Here is a 16,559-nt window from a genome sequence, read left to right on the forward strand (position 1 = left end):
GTTAATTGAGGGTGTTAATCAGGGGCCCTGACGCTCCTTTCCTGCCCAGCCCCGGCTCTGGGGGGGCTGCGGGCTCGGGTTGAGGGGGGGTTCCTCGTGAGCAGCTGCCCAGCCCGGGGGGGTCCCACCCCTGGGTTTGGGGATAAACCCCGGGAGAACGGGGGGAGAAGATGGCGCTGGGGCTGCTCGGGGACCTCCTCTTCCTCCTCTTCCTGCTCCTCGTCCCTCGAGGTACGGCGGCGGGGTGAGGGGCTGGGTGGGGTTGGATTGGGGACGGGGGGGACCCTGGGGACGTGCTGGGGTGAACCCTCCCCCTCCCCTTCTCTCTCTCCCCCCCGGCTCTTCCCATCCGGGCGCTGCTCCCGAGGTGTGACCCCCTGGCTCCCTTCCTGTGGGACCCCCTGGCTCCCTTCCTGTGGGACCCCCTGGCTCCCTTCCCACGGGACCCCCTGGCTCCCTTCCCATGGGATCCCCTGGCTCCCTTCCTGTGGGACCCCCTGGCTCCCTTCCCATGGGATCCCCTGGCTCCATTCCTGTGGGATCCCCTGGCTCCCTTCCTGTGGGACCCCCTGGCTCCCTTCCTGTGGGACCCCCTGGCTCCCTTCCTGTGGGACCCCCTGGCTCCCTTCCTGTGGGACCCCCTGGCTCCCTTCCCACGGGATCCCCTGGCTCCATTCCTGTGGGACCCCCTGGCTCCATTCCTGTGGGACCCCCCGGCTCCCTTCCCTGGGATCCCCCGGCTCCATTCCTGTGGGATCCCCTGGTTCCATTCCCTGGAATCCCCTGGTTCCATTCCCTGGGATCCCCTGGTTCCATTCCCTGGGATCCCGTGGTTCCATTCCCTGGGATCCCCTGGTTCCATTTCCTGGGATCCCCTGGTTCCATTCCTGTGGGATCCCCTGGTTCCATTCCCTGGAATCCCCTGGTTCCATTTCCTGGGATCCCCTGGTTCCATTCCCTGGGACCCCCTGGATCCCTTCCCATGGAACCCCCTGGATCCCTTCCCACAAGACCCCCTGGCTCCCTTCTCACAGAACACCCCCGGATCCCTTCCCATGGGACCCCCCCAGATCCCTTCCCATGGGACCCCCTGATTCCCTTCCCACGGGACCCCCTGATTCCCTTCCCACGGGACCCCCCGGATCCCTTCCCATGGGACCCCCTGATTCCCTTCCCACGGGACCCCCCCAGATCCCTTCCCACGGGATCCCCTGATTCCCTTCCCACGGGACCCCCCAGATCCCTTCCCACGGGACCCCCTGATTCCCTTCCCACGGGACCCCCCGGCCGCCACCACACCGGGGGAGCCTGGAGAGGATCCCAAAAAAAAGCGAAAGCGAAGCAAAACAAACCTTCCCCGTGGGGGTGGAGGGGGGGGTTGGTGCAGGAAGGGGGGAAATCCTGTTTGTCGCGTGGCTCCGGGGCCGGGAAATCGGGAATTTGGGAATTCGGGAGCAAAAGGGGGTCACTCGCTTTCCCCGTGGAGGGGGGGGGGGGATGTGGAATCCGAGGGGGAATCTCAGGCTCCGCCCCCCTTCCTGCCCCCCCCCCCCACTGTCACTGGGAGGGACTTTGTTGGATAAACCAGTTACACCAGTTACACCAGTTAAACCTGTTGCGTTAGGGAAATAAACGGGTTGAACCAGTTCCATTGGGGAATGGAACCAGTTCCACCAGTTCCACCAGTTCCACTGGGGAATGGAACCGGTTACACCAGTTCCACCAGTTCCACTGGGGAATGGAACCAGTTACACCAGTTCCACCAGTTCCACTGGGGAATGGAACCAGTTAAACCAGTTCCACCAGTTCCATTATAGAACTGAACCAGTTAAACCAGTTCCACCAGTTCTATTATAGAACTGAACCAGTTAAACCAGTTGCACCAGTTCTATTGGGGAATGGAACCAGTTACACCAGTTATACCAGTTCCACTGGGGAATTAAACCAGTTCCATTGGGGAATTAAACCAGTTCCATTGGGGAATGGAACCAGTTAAACCTGTTACACCAGTTCCATTGGGGAACAGAACCAGTTCCACCAGTTCCTCTGGGGAGTTAAACCGGTCCCACCAGTCCCACCAGTCCCACCATCCCACTGGGAACAGAGGCGGCCTGGGATGAGCTCCCGGTGCCGGGTCCTGTCCCAGCAACCCCAATCCTGTCCCAGTAACCCCAATCCTGTCCCAGCAACCCCAATCCTGTCCCAGCAACCCCAATCCTGTCCCAGCAGCCCCAATCCTGTCCCAGTAACCCCAATCCTGTCCCAGCAACCCCAGTCCTGTCCCAGCAGCCCCAATCCTGTCCCAGTAACCCCAATCCTGTCCCAGTAACCCCAATCCTGTCCCAGTAACCCCAATCCTGTCCCTCAGCCCCAATCCTGTCCCAGCAGCCCCAATCCTGTCCCAGCAACCCCAATCCTGTCCCAGCAGCCCCAATCCTGTCCCAGCAGCCCCAATCCTGTCCCAGTAACCCCAATCCTGTCCCTCAGCCCCAATCCTGTCCCCCAGCCCTGGCCCAGTGCGGTGCCCACCGTGGGGTCTGTCAGGGGGTCCCTCAGCCCCAATCCTGTCCCCTCAGCCCCAATCCTGTCCCCCAGCCCTGGCCCAGTGCGGTGCCCACCGTGGGGTCTGTCAGGGGGTCCCTCAGCCCCAGTCCTGTCCCCCAGCCCTGGCCCAGTGCGGTGCCCACCGTGCCGCCGTGGTGGGGGCCGTGGGGGGGTCCGTGTGCCTCAGCCCCAGCCCCGAGCACGGCCACAGGAGCTACTCCCGCGTCCACTGGAGGCTCAACGAGAGCAGGAAGCTGGCCAGCTGGGACCCCCAGGAGCGGGTCCAGTACCCGGGCACGGCCCACAGGGACCGCCTGGAGCTCCTGGGCAACTTCTCGCTGAGGATCAGCCGCCTGCAGAAGGGAGACAGCGGCGAGTACCAGCTGTACCTGGAGGATGCCACGGGCAGGGAGGACAAGGACAGCGTCACCCTGAGGGTGTACGGTGAGCTGGGGGGAGCAGGGAGTCGTGGAATGATGGAATGATGGAATTATGGAATTATAGAATCATGGAATTATGGAATTATAGAATTATAGAATCATAGGATCGTAGAATTATAGAATCATAGAATTATAGAATTATAGAATCATAGAATTATAGAATCATAGAATCAGCTGGGTTGGAAGGGACCCCCCAGACCATCCAGTCCAACCCTTGATCCAACCCCGCCGTGGTTCCCAGCCCGTGCCACTGATGCCACATCCAGTCTGGGCTTAAACACCTCCAGGGCTGGAGAATCCACCCCCTCCCTGGGCTGATCACTCCCTGGAAAGAATTCCTCCCTAATATCCAACCTAACCCTGCCCTGGCACAGCTTCAGACCCAGCCCTCTTGTCTTGCCTGGGAGAAGAGACCAACCCCCCCCGGCTCCCCCCTCCTGTCAGGAGTTGTGCAGAGTGGGGAGGTCTCCCCTGAGCCTCCTCCTCTCCAGGCTGAGCCCCCCCAGCTCCCTCAGCCTCTCCTCACGGGAATTGTGCTCCAGCCCCTTCCCCAGCCTGGCTGCTCTTCCCTGGCCCTGCTCCAGCCCCTCCATGTCCTTCCTGAATTTGGGGGGTCCCGGGCTGTCCCAGGGCTGTCCCAGGGCTGTCCCAGGGGTGACAATCCCGCTGCCCCTCCCAGATGTGGTCCCGAAGCCCCGGGTGAGGGTCACGGTGACCCAGGACGACCTCCAGCAGTGCAACGCCACCCTCGAGTGCTCCGTGGGGCTCCCCGAGGTGACCTACGAGTGGATCCCCCCCCGGCAGGTCCTGCTGGAGGGCGTGGGGGGCCCCGTCCAGAAGGTCTCCTTCAACCCCTCGGAAGGGACCTACGTGTGCAGGGTCAGCAATCCCGCCTCCTCCAACAGCGCCTCGCTGACCTACAGGCACCCCTGCTCCTGGGCAGGTGAGGGGGGACACAGTGCAGGGGGGGGTGGGCTCTGGGGTGGCTTTGGAGGGTCCCCAGAGCAGCTTTGGGGACCCCGAGGAGAGCAGGTCATGGAATCCCTGAGGCTGGGAGGGAACTCCGAGGTCATCGAGTCCATCCCGTGCCCCGTCCCCACCTTGTCACCCTTCCCTGGGACCCCCCCACCTGCCTGGGCAGCCCCTGCCAAGGCCTGGCCACCCCTTCCAGGAAGAGATTCCTGCTGACGTCCCCCCTGGGCCTCCCCTGGCACAGCTCGAGGCCGTTTCCCCTCGTCCTGTGGCCGGTTGGGTGGGAGAAGAGTCCAACATCCAAGGGGGGGGGTCCCTTCAATCCCTCGGGTCAGGAGCTGTGGGGACCTTTCCCCCTGGGAAAGGGGGCAGGAGCCCACCCAGGGAGGGCTGGGATCCCTCCAGAGCCCTGCCCCTCATCTCCCTCTGCCTCCAGGGGAATCCTCCACTGCCTCCTCCTGCACGGCCACGGGCGGGCTGCTGCTCCTGGGGCACCTCCTGCTCCTCTTCCTCCACCTCGCTCTGGCTTGAGGACCCTGCAGTTCACCTCTGTCCTCACCCCCCCAGCGTCGGGATGAGGGTCCCGGATCTCCCGGGGGCAGAGAGGTGTGGTGCTGGCTCAAGGGAACGATTCCAGTCCCTCAGGCACTGGGAAATCCTCCTCTCCCTCACCCCGAGGCCGGTGGGGCCGCCCAGCCCGAGCCTTTCCTGGGGATTTTGGGCATCCTGCGTTTTTCCAGGACCATCTCAAGGGGGGCAGAGCCGGGGTGGTGGCACCTCTGGCTTTCCCTCTGCGCGTCCTCCCTGCTTTGAGGACCTTCACAAACACCTGTTTACACATTAAATTCTTACCTGAACACATTTTTAGGTGCCTGTTCCAGATTCTTCCCCCTTGGGCTGGGAGATCCCACAGCTCAGGGACTCGGGGGATGATGGAGGAAGGTGTGTTTACCCCCCCAGCACCTTTGTTGGGGACAGAGACCCTTCCCCTGTGTCCCCCAGGGGAGATTCCAGCCCTGGATGGTGGGACACGGGGCCTTTGGGGTGAGAAGAGGTTTTGGGAGTGATGGAGGTGCTCCCTCAGCCTGCAAGGAGAACTGGGGACCTTTCCTGGGCCACCACAACCCCGGGACACTTTTCCCCTGCCAGCTCCAACCACCCAGCCCAAGGGAGGGGGACAACCAGGAGTTTTATCTCCGTAAATCCCGAATTCCAGAGCCATCTTTAAGCAAAGATTTCGAAGGCCACGATCAGCAAAGGGCCACCAGGGACTCCTCTGAAAAACCCAGGGGGTTCCACTCGGTTTAAGGAGCAGCTCGGGGTCATTTCTGCTCCGAGTCCGATGGTTTGAACATCAAGGTTTATTTTTGCAGGGATCCCCCCACCTTGAAAATGTTTTCTGGAAGTTTGGGGCTCATCTGCCTCTTACAAGATCCGAGGTGTCCATAAAAATGGATAAACACAGGGCCTGGGGTTGGTATCTCAGTCGACTCCCCAGCCAGGAGATTTCAGGCTGAGCTCGTGGGAAAGAAAGGAGTTTTTGGGATCATTTGGGTTTTCCTACCACTGGATGCTCTCAGTGCTCCCCCAAAGGATTTTTTTCTCTTGATGGTTTTGCTCATTAAACAGTTTTCCAGGTCCCAGATGCCTCCAGGAGGAACCTCTGCTGTGGACTCCCCTCGACCTGCTCTTGCTCATCCCCTTTTTTCCACGGGAAGAGCTTTGCCGGGTCCTTCCCCCTCTCGCTGTTGGGAAGTGGCTGAGTCAGGAGCCCTCGGGGCGGGAGGAGGGGCCCCGCGGGCCGCCGGGGGGTGGTTTCGGGTGGTTTCACGGGCACCTTTTACCATCAGAGACGATCTGCTGACGGCAAAACTCGCGGAAGGCTCCGAGCTCCACTTCCCTGAAAAGCGGCGGGACGCGAGTTCGCCCTTTGCTGCCCCGCGGTGACATTAAAACGTCATTTTAAACCAGCCTGGGGCGCCCAGGGAAGGGCTGGACGTGACTCTGGGCCAGGGGACGAGTCCCGGGGTGGCCTCGGTGGCCTCAGAGGTGTTTCCCGACCGCGAGCGTGAATTCCTGCTGCTGCCACCTCCGAAAAAACCGGGGAAAGCAACGAAACCGGAAGAAAGCCCGAAGGCAAAAGCCCTTCCTCCCGTTCCAAAGCTGAGCCCCGACGGCAGGGAAGGATTCCCTTTGCCAGGGAATGATTCCCTTTGCCGGGGAAGGATTCCCTCTGCCAGAAACACATCCAGAGGTCCCAGCAGCAGGGCCAGGACCGACCTTCCTCTGCTTTTCCACATCCAGGGCTGATATTCCAGCCCCATCCCCATCCTGGACCATCCCTGTCCCCAGCACCATTTTCCCTGCCTTTCCCACCTCAGGCTGATATTCCAGCCCCATTCCCACCCCTCTGGACCGTCCCCATCCCCGAGCACCTGAATCCCGAGGTCACCTCCCTCAGGGCAGGAAGGAGGATCCAGCTTCTCCTGAAGAAGTTTTCCAAGAACTCGGGTGAGTTTTCCATGGCCACCCTCCCTCCTCCTCCTCCTCCTGTCGGGATCCCACAAAAAAACACCCCCCAAAGCGGGTCAATCCCGGGATATTCGGGGCTTTCCCACCCCTCCGGGTGGGCACCGCGGCGGGCGGGGCAGCATTTGGGGTGGGCAGCACCTCCCCTCGCGCCGCCTTTGGGATCCGTCCGGAGCTTCCAGCGCCGGGAATTCTGTCACCGATAATGAGAAACGATTCCCTCACGGGTTATTTCCTCTCCTTTCGGGGCTCAGGGCGCAAACCCGACCCCACGCTCCGCTTCCTCCCCTCCCGCGGGTCCCCGGGGCCGCTTCTGCCGAATATTTTGAATATTTTCCGATCGAGAAATGAAAGGCAAAGCGAAAAAAAAAAAAAAAAAGGAGCCGCGTTGAGCCCCAAAACAGGAAACTCCTGGCCCGCAAACCGGCGCTGATTCGAGGGCACCTGTTCCTGCGAGGAGCTGATTTTTAACCCCAGAGCAGCAGAAACTCCGGGGCTCCCAACATGGGCTGCTCGGCTCTGCTGCTGCTGCTGCTGCTCCGGCTGCTCCTCGCCCTCGGGGCTGTCTGGGGTGAGTGAATTTGCCTCTCCAAAACGCTCGTTTTGGGTTATTTTGGGGGTATTTATTTTTTTTTTTGTAATGCTCAGTTCAGATTATTTTTTTTTTAAATATTTTTTTGTGATGCTCAGTTTGCGTTATTTGGGGGTATTTATTTTTTTTTGTAATGCTCAGTTCGGATTATTTTTTATTTATTTATTTATTTATTTTGTAATGCTCAGTTTGGGTTATTTGGGGGTATTTTTTTATTTTAATGCTCACTTTGGGTTATTTTTGGGTATTTATTTTTTTTTTTAATGCTCAGTTCAGATTATTATTTTTTTAATGCTCAGAGATTATTTGGGGGTATTTTTAGTGTAACGCTCAGTTATTTGAGAGTATTTTTTTTTTTTTTACTGCCCAGTTTGGATTATTTGGGGGTATCATTTTCATCCCTCCCTCCCCCTCCAGCTGATCACTCCTGGGCACAGAGGGGGTTTTTCCTGAGCTGATGCAAAAAGGGGCTTTTCCAGCTGCTAATTCACCAGGAGCCCAAAAAACTCCTCTTGCTGAGGCAAAACCAGCTCCCAACACCCCTCAAAACCCCCAGCACCCCCCAGCACCCCCCAGCACCCCTCACACCCCCCAGCACCCCCCAGCACCCCCCAGCATCCCCCAGCACCCTCAGCACCCTCAGCACCCTCACAACCCCTCAGCAACCCTCACACCCCCCGGCACCCCCCGGCACCCCCACACACCCACACCCCCCAGCAACCCCCCCCTCAGCACCCTCAGCACCCTCGCACCTCAGCACCCCCCAGCAACCCCCCAGCACCCCCCAGCAACCCATCAAACCCCCAGCACCCCTCGATCCCCCCGCACCCCCCCAGCACCCCTCATCACCCCCCCAGCACCCCAACCACCCCCCCAGCACCCCTCGCACCCCTCAGCAACCCCCCAGCACCCGCAGAACCCATCAGCACCCCCGCAACCCCCAGCAGCCCCCCGCACCCGAAGAAACCCCTCAGCACCCCGCAGCACCCCTCAGCAACCTCAGCACCCTCAGCACCCTCAGCACCCCCCAGCACCCCCCAGCACCCCACAGCACCCCAGCACCCCTCAGCACCCTCAGGCCACCACCCCAGCACCCTCAGCACCCCCATCCACCCCCACAACCCCCAGCAAACCCCAGCAACAACCCACGCACCCCCCCCCCCGCACCCCCCGCACCCCGCAGAACCCTCAGCACCCCCCAGCAACCATCAGCACCCCCAGCACCCCCCCGCACCCACCAGCACCCCCCAGCACCCCTCAGAAAACCCCTCAGCACCCCCAGCACCCCCTCAGCAACCGCCCAGCACCACCCCAGCAACCGCCCAGCCCCCCACAGCAACCCCCCAGAACCCCCCAGCCCCCCCGGCACCCCTCACACCCCCCAGCAAACCCAGCACCCCTCAGCACCCCCCAGCACCCCCCAGCACCCTCAGCACCCCCCAGCACCCTCAGCACCCCGGGCTTCCCACCCAACCTCCCAGCAGAACATTCCTGAGGCTCCCTGGGGATGATCCCATGGAATGATGGCCATGGCCACGTTCCTGCTTCATTTTGGGGGGATAAACCCCCCCCGGGGTGGCTCAAACTGGGGCTTGGAAGGGGCAGAGGTGGGCGATGGGGTGAGGGGGGGGTCGGGGGGGGAGTGTTTGCTCTGGTGCTGCAGCAGCACAGGGGGGTGTGGGGTCCTCTGGGGCCCCCCCAGACCCGTTTTGGGGTAATTCCCCCTCTTTTCTGTGGAAAGAAGGGGGTAGGAAAGGTGGGGGTGGCACCGCGGGGTCCCTTCCCCGCTCCCACCGAGGTGGCTCCTCCTCCTCCTCCTCCTCCTCCTCCTCCTCCTCCTCCTCCTCCTCCCCCCCGCTTTTTCCTACCCCAAACCCGCCTGTTTGCCCCGGGACGGAGGCGAATCTGAGTCACTGGGCTGGGAGGAAACGCGGCAGAGGGGTTGGGGGAGAGGATCCTCCCCTGGAAATCCGGGGGGGGGGAGCTGCAACCCCCCTGAACCCCCCCCCGGGACCCCCCTCGGCCAGGAGAGGGACAAGGGGAGGTTTGGAGCTGCCCCTGCTCCCGGGTGGCTGCACTTTAGGGAATCCCAGGATCATTTTGGGGTTGGAAAAGACCTCCAGGGTCATCCAGTGCCCCCCCTGTGACCATCCCCACCTTGGCACTCAGTGCCACAGCCAGTCCTTCCCTGGGCACCTCCGGGGCTGGGCACTCCCCCACCTCCCTGGGCAGCCCCTGCCAAGGCCTGAACACCCTTTCCAGGAGGAAATTCCTCCTGAAAAGCAATTCTTTGGTTTGTGGCCTTCCAGGACCTGAAGGGGCCACAAGGAATGTGGGGAGAGACTTTGGAAAAGGGCCCGGAGTGGACAAGGGGGTGGGTTCAGGGAGACAGAGAGGAGGTTTGGAGGGATGTTGGGAAGGAATCCTTCCCTGGGAGGGTGGGGAGGGCCAGGCTCAGGTTATCCCGGGGATCCCCCATCCCTGGGAGTGTCCAAGGACAGGTTATCCCGGGGATCCTCCATTCCTGGGAGTGTCCAAGGACAGGTTATCCCGGGGATCCCCCGTCCCTGGGAGTGTCCAAGGACAGGTTATCCCGGGGATCCTCCATCCCTGGGAGTGTCCAAGGACAGGTTATTCCATGGATCCCCCATCCCTGGGAGTGTCCAAGGACAGGTTATCCCGGGGATCCCCCATCCCTGGGAGTGTCCAAGGACAGGTTATCCCGGGGATCCTCCATCCCTGGGAGTGTCCAAGGACAGGTTATCCCGGGGATCCCTCATCCCTGGGAGTGTCCAAGGACAGGTTATCCCGGGGATCCTCCATCCCTGGGAGTGTCCAAGGACAGGTTATCCCGGGGATCCCCCATCCCTGGGAGTGTCCAAGGACAGGTTATTCCATGGATCCTCCATCCCTGGGAGTGTCCAAGGACAGGTTATCCTGCAGATCCTCCATCCCTGGGAGTGTCCAAGGACAGGTTATCCCGGGGATCCTCCATCCCTGGGAGTGTCCAAGGACAGGTTATCCCGGGGATCCCCCATCCCTGGGAGTGTCCAAGGACAGGTTATCCCGGGGATCCCCCGTTCCTGGGAGTGTCCAAGGCCAGGTTGGAGCGACCTGGGACAGTGGGAGGGGTCCCTGCCCGTGGTGGGACAGCGGGAGGGGTCCCTGCCCATGGTGGGACAGTGGGAGGGGTCCCTGCCCGTGGTGGGACAGTGGGAGGGGTCCCAGCCCATGGTGGAACGAGATGATCTTTGGTGTCCCAGTCCCACCCAAACCCTCCTGAGCTGCTGGGGAGTCGATGCAAATCAGACTCTGGGAAGGGGAGGGCGGGGAGGAAGAGGAGGGGGAGGAAGAGGAGGGGGAGGAAGAGGAGGGGGAGGAAGAGGAGGGGGAGGAAGAGGAGGGGGAGGGAGGGCAGGGCAGGAGGAGGCAGCGTTTCCTCTGCGGCTGCACCGAGCCCGTGACCCACATCCCTCGGGGTTCAGGGTGTGGGGCCGAAGGGGGGGGGGTCTCTCCCGTGGTTCTGGGGGCCTGTGGGGTGGGCAAAGGGGGTGATGGACAAACAGCCAGACTCGTGTTCCCACCCCCCCACCGGGGCAGGACAGGGGGGAGACCCCAGAGCCTGGAAATGCAGATAAAGAACCTGTTACATCTTCAGCTGATTTATCTCCTGCAACCCCAGCCTGGGGATTGCCAGGGTGGGCCCAGTGACGTTTCTGGCTTTGATCCTTGAGGATCCTGGAGGATTCTCCCTCCAGTAACATTTCTGGCTTTGATCCTTGAGGATCCTGGAGGATTCCCCCTCCAGGGTGGGTCCAGTGACATTTCTGGCTTTGATCCTTGAGGATCCTGGAGGATTCCCCCTCCAGGGTGGGTCCAGTGATCCTTGAGGATCCTGGAGGATTCCCCCTCCAGGGTGGGTCCAGTGACATTTCTGGCTTTGATCCTTGAGGACCCTGGAGGATTCCCCCTCCAGTGACATTTCTGGCTTTGATCCTTGAGGACTCTGGAGGATTCCCCCTCCAGGGTGGGTCCAGTGATCCTTGAGGATCCTGGAGGATTCTCCCTCCTCTGTTTGGGGAGGGGGGTGGTTGGTGTGAGTCTCCCTCTGCCTCAGCCCTTCTCCCCACTCTCCTCCCAGGAATGCACCCCGGGGAGAGCGAGACAGTGCCGGGCACTTTGGGGAAGGCGACGATCCTGAGGATCCCCCCCAGGCTGCGGGAGCTCACCGCGGAATTCCGGGAATCCTCCTGGAAGCGGTGGGGGTCGTTCCCCAAGAAGCAAGTCCTGGTCAAGTACTCGGGGGGCAACTGCACCAACCACTTCCAGGGGCAAATCCGCTTCCACAGGGCGGACTTTTCCCTGGAGATCCTCAACACGAGCCGGCGGGACGGGCAGCTCTACGAGTACGTGGTGAGCAAAGGGCCGGAGGAGGAGGTGCAGCAGATCCGGCTGCAGGTCTACGGTGAGAGGTTCTGCCTGGGGAGGAGCAGTGGGGTCCCCCCCGGGGGTCAGGGCGGGGCCCAGCTCTGTTTAATGTCTTTACTGGTGATTTAGGTGAGGGGGTTGAGTCCCATCAGCAGCAAATTCGCAGGTGACGCCGAGCTGGGGGGGGGTGTGGATCAGCTGGAGGGCAGGAGGGCTCTGCAGGGGGACCTGGGTGGGTTGGATCCGTGGGCTGATCCCAAGGGGATGAGGTTCAAGCAGGCCAAGGGCCGGGTCCTGCCCTTTGGCCACAACAACCCCCTGGGTTGGGGACAGAGTGGGGGCAGAGCAGCCAGGCAGGAAGGGAGCTGGGATTTGGGATGGACAGGGAGCTGAACAGGAGCCAGAGTGTGCCCAGGGGGACAAGAGGGCCGATGGATCCTGGCCTGGCTCAGGAACAGGGTGGCCAACAGGGCCAGGGAAGTGATTCCTGCCCTGGACTCAGCGCTGGGGAGGCCACCCCTGGAGTGCCGTGTCCAGCTCTGGGCCCTCAGCTCAGGAAGGACATGGAGAGGCTGGAGCAGGGCCAGGGAAGAGCAGCCAGGCTGGGGAAGGGACTGGAGCACAATTCCCGTGAGGAGAGGCTGAGGGAGCTGGGGGGGCTCAGCCTGGAGAGGAGGAGGCTCAGGGGAGACCTCCCCACTCTGCACAACTCCTGACAGGAGGGGGGAGCCGGGGGGGGTTGGTCTCTCCTCCCAGGCAAGACAAGAGAGCTGGGTCTGAAGCTGTGCCAGGGCAGGGTTAGGTTGGATTTAGGAAGAATTCCTTTGCAGAGAGGGTGCTCAGCCCTTGGAATGGGCTGCCCAGGGAGGGGGTGGATTCTCCATCCCTGGAGGTGTTTAAGCCCAGACTGGATGTGGCATCAGTGGCACGGGCTGGGAACCACGGCGGGGTTGGATCAAGGGTTGGACTGGATGGTCTGGGAGGTCCCTTCCAACCCGGCTGATTCTGGGATTCTGTGACCCTTCAGGATGCTCCCGGCCCTTGGGAGCCGAGGGGGTGACAGAGGGGGTGGTAAATGCCCATCCTGATGCCAGGCGACCCCCCTGTCCCTCTCTCCAGAGCCGGTGTCCCATCCCAGCATCCGGATCCTCAGCTGGGAACTCGCCAACGGGAGCTGCACCGTCGCCCTCAACTGCACGGCCGAGCGAGGGGATGAGGTTTCCTACAGCTGGGGCAGCCAGGACAGCGGCGTTTCGGGGCTCTGCTCGGGGAACAGCAGCTTCCTGCACCTCTCCTACCCCCCCTGGGACACCGACACCCCCTGTGTCTGCACCGCCAGCAACCCCGTCAGCAGCCGGGCCGTCGCCTTCCACCCCCCCGAGTGCGGCCACGAGCCACGGGGTAGGTCCCAGGATCCCAAAATCCTGGAGTAGTTGGGGCTGGAAGGGACCTCTGGGGTCCACCCGGAGCGGGTGACGCAGGGACACGTCCAGGAGGGGTTGGAATGTCCCCGGAGAGGAGACTCCACACCCTCCCTGGGCGGCCGTTCCACCCTCCGGGGAAAGTTCTGCCTCGTGTTGGGCTCCTCCGGGTTTGGTTTGTGGCCATCCCCCCTTGTTGGGCTCCTCCAGGTTTGGTTTGTGGCCCTCACCCCTTGTTGGGCTCCTCCAGGTTTGGTTTGTGGCCCTCACCCCTTGTCCTGCCACTGGGAAATGCTGGGAGGAGACTGGGACCATCCTTGGGGATGTTTGTGGGGATGGAGGAGATGAGATCCCCTCTCGGAGGAGGGGTTTGTGGGGATATTTGAGGGGTTCATGGGGATATTTGAGGGGTTTGTGGGGATATTTGAGGGGTTCGTGGGGATGTTTGAGGGGTTTGTGGGGATATTTGAGGGGTTTGTGGGGATATTTGAGGGGTTTGTGGGGATAGTTGAGGGGTTTGTGGGGATAGTTGAGGGGTTTGTGGGGATAGTTGAGAGATTTGGGTGGAATGATGAGACTCCCCCTCCCCTCAGATGAGAGATTTCCGTGGATATTTGAGAGATTTCCGTGGATATTTGAGAGATTTCCGTGGATATTTGAGAGATTTCCGTGGATATTTGAGAGATTTCTGTGGATATTTGAGAGATTTCTGTGGATATTTGAGAGATTTCTGTGGATATTTGAGAGATTTCTGTGGATATTTGAGAGATTTCTGTGGATATTTGAGAGATTTCTGTGGATATTTGAGAGATTTCTGTGGATTCACGAGGTTCCCCTTCAAGATGAGATATTTGTATGGATATTTGAGGATTGACGGGAGCCCCTCTCAGCCTTCTCCAGCCCAAACAGGTCCCCACTTCCCAGCCCGACTCTCTGCATCCTCCCAGCCCTGCTCTTGCTCTTCAGGGCACTTCCTCACCCCGTTTTACTCACCCTAAAGGACTTTTTTTACCGGAAAATCAGCCGCTGCTCCACCTGCTGGGGGTTCCCACAACCCCGACCCCGGAGCCGCGGGTCCCTCCTCCCTCCCCAGCCAGCCCAGCCCCTTCCCTTCCGTGCCCCGCTGCTCCAGGGTCATTTCAGAGGCGACAAAACTCCTCCAGGTGCTTCGGGGAGGACAAAACCCCTCGGGGACAACTTCCCCTGCGGAGGATTTTGGGGCAAAAGTCGCGTTCTTGCTCAGTGGGGGGTTTTTTTTCGGCTCTTCCTTGTGACCAGGGGGGGATTTTTTCGGGGGGGGAGCTGAGTGAGGTGGGGGCTGCCCCTTCCCCCAGGGAGGCTGAGGTGAAGTCCCCACCTCTGACAGGGCTCTCCCTGTGACCTGTGCTGGGAAAACATCCCCAGGGGACTCTTGCTCGGGGAATGAGACGCCCCGGGGGGGGGGTTAGACTTGTTTCTCACCCCCTTTCCCCCCCCAAACCACTCACACCGTGTGACACCCCTCTGTGGGGTCGCTGGAGCTGTGACCAAGGGGCTGTGTCCTCCCTACCAGCTTTTCTGAGGCCACCAGAGACATTTTTAGGGCTTTAGGTGGCCCCAAACTGTCCCTCTTCTCACACGTCAGCGGTGCTGGAGTGGTGATAAAGGGGCTGTCTCCCCACGAGCCGTTTTTGGGGCTCTGCCCGGCCCCAATCCGCGCCCTCAGCAGGTTTGGAGCTGCCGGTGCAGCCTCGAGCTGCTTCAGGGCGAGGAGGAACATTTCCCACCTCCTTTCCTGTCCTGTTGAAACCACCCCCCCAAAAGTTCAGCAGCTCCTCCTGCTCCGCTCTGGGCTGACCCGGGACCCCCCTTCCCCTCTCTGCTCCCCCCCCCAGGCGGTGCCAGGCCGAGGATGGAGCTGCTCGTGCTGCTGGTGGTGCCCGTTGTCATCATCATCATCATCATCATCGTCCTCTTCGGGGTCTTCAGGACCCCCCGCCCGGCTGCACCCCCGGGTGAGCGGGGCCAGGGAGGGGTCCCGGGGTGGGGGGTGGTCTGGGCGGGGTCTGGGGGGGTTGATCTGGGGGTGGACACCTCGTGAATCCCAGAATTGTGGAGGTTTAAAAGACCCCTGAGGGAGGGGGGGGAGTCTGCAGGGAAGGACTGAGCGCTCTGGGCTGGGGGACACAAGGTGGGGATGGGGGCACAGGGTGGGCTGGGTCTGGGGGGGGATCTGGGGGTGGACACCTCGTGAATCCCAGAATTGTGGAGGTTTAAAACACCCTTGGGGGGGGGGAGCCCCCGCCAGCCCTGGAGGTGCCCGGGGAAGGAGTGGTCGTGGCACTGAGCGCTCTGGGCTGGGGCACAAGGTGGGGATGGGGGCACAGGGCGGGCTGGATGATCCCGGAGGGCTTTTCCAACCCGAATTATCCCTCTCGCAGCCGAGCAGGAGCCCAGCCCGGACCGCGCCGAGCACACCATCTACTCCCAGGTCCAGCGGGCGCGGGTGAGGCACCAACACCCCGACCCCTTTTTCCAAAGGCTCGTTTTTCCAGCCCTGGAAATGCTCCTTTAGCAGCGGGACCCCGAGTCCTGCGGCCGGGGGGGTGGGGGGGGGAGCGTGGGCACGATCCCGGGGGGGTTTCCTGGGGGGGGTCTCGGGCAGCAGCAGCAGCACCCAAAGGTGGCTGCTGGTCCCTCCCCCGTGGCAACCTCCGCGCTGTGCTTTGGCCACCGGGTGTCAACAGAGCCCCGCGGGTGGGGAGGGACGGGGTGACATCACCGCGGGGGGGGGAGGAGGGAGGGTCCCCCAACCCCCGGGTTCCAGGGGTCAGCCCGGTCGCCGTTAATTCGGGAATAAATTTGGGTGCTGCGGCTTCCCGAGCCCTCAGGACTCCGGGGTGGCTTTGGGGACGCTCCGGGCGGGTTTTCCCCCTTATCCCGTTCCCGTTAAACCAAAACCGGGCGGGCGGAGGGAGGGAAGGGCCCGAGGGGGACCTGCCTCTCACCGCTCGTCCTTTGTCCCCCTCCTGCAGAAGCCAAAAGAGCCGCCCAGCCCCGACCCCCCCTCCTGCACCACCATCTACGCCGCGGCCACCGGGCCCCCCGGCAGAGCCCCCCGCGACCCTCCGGAGCCCCCCACCCTGCAGGGACCCCCGCCCCTCTCCCAGGTAAGGGACACCCCCCCCTCTCCCTCGCCCTGGCCGGGCATTTCCCTCGCCCTGGCACCTCCCTGACCCCCTTTTGCCCCCCCCAGGAGCCCACCACGGTTTATGTCGGTGTGATGATGCCCAGGCCCTGAGCCTCTGGGGGCAGGGGGCAGCTGCCCAGCCCGGCTCGTGGGCACCAAACCCCACGTTTCCTGGTGGGATTGACCCGCTCATCCCTGAGGGAACCGACACAACCCCCCCGGCGGGGGCGGAACGAGCGGGGACGGCGCCTGGAGAAGGGAGGGGTGAGCGAGAGAGGAGCGCGGCGAGAAACCTCCCCTGGCTGAGGCTGGAGGCTCCCGGCTGGATCCTGGAGCGCTGGGAGAAGGGAGAGGGACTCTGGATCCGACCCCGCAGCTGGGAGTGAGCCAGGGAGTGACTCGGCCCCTGGGAGGGGAAGGATCGGCGGCACCGGGAAGGGGCGGCTGGAGGAGTTTTGGGCTCC

At 62.1% G+C, this 16,559-nt stretch overlaps 2 protein-coding genes across 2 annotated transcripts; both read left to right on the forward strand.

Annotated features, from left to right (window-relative positions):
* Positions 1-104: 104 nt before the first annotated feature.
* On the forward strand, positions 105-4,817 carry CD48 (CD48 molecule; the record flags this gene model as incomplete). The annotated part of the gene is made up of 4 exons (XM_039390365.1): positions 105-231; positions 2,507-2,988; positions 3,664-3,927; positions 4,393-4,817. Coding segments are annotated over 4 exons (968 nt in total), but the record flags the coding sequence as incomplete, so codon positions are not given.
* Positions 4,818-6,989: 2,172 nt separating this feature from the next.
* Positions 6,990-16,206, forward strand: SLAMF1 (signaling lymphocytic activation molecule family member 1). Its single transcript, XM_039390358.1, has 7 exons — positions 6,990-7,056; positions 11,219-11,542; positions 12,625-12,906; positions 14,801-14,920; positions 15,347-15,411; positions 15,941-16,075; positions 16,162-16,206. Exons 1-7 carry the CDS (start codon positions 6,990-6,992, stop codon positions 16,204-16,206), a joined length of 1,038 nt encoding a protein of 345 aa, XP_039246292.1.
* Positions 16,207-16,559: the final 353 nt, after the last annotated feature.

The sequence above is a fragment of the Pipra filicauda genome, unplaced genomic scaffold, assembly GCF_003945595.2.
Source record: "Pipra filicauda isolate LSUMZ 115617 unplaced genomic scaffold, ASM394559v2 scaffold812_size110788_pilon, whole genome shotgun sequence".
Lineage (NCBI taxonomy): Eukaryota > Metazoa > Chordata > Aves > Passeriformes > Pipridae > Pipra > Pipra filicauda.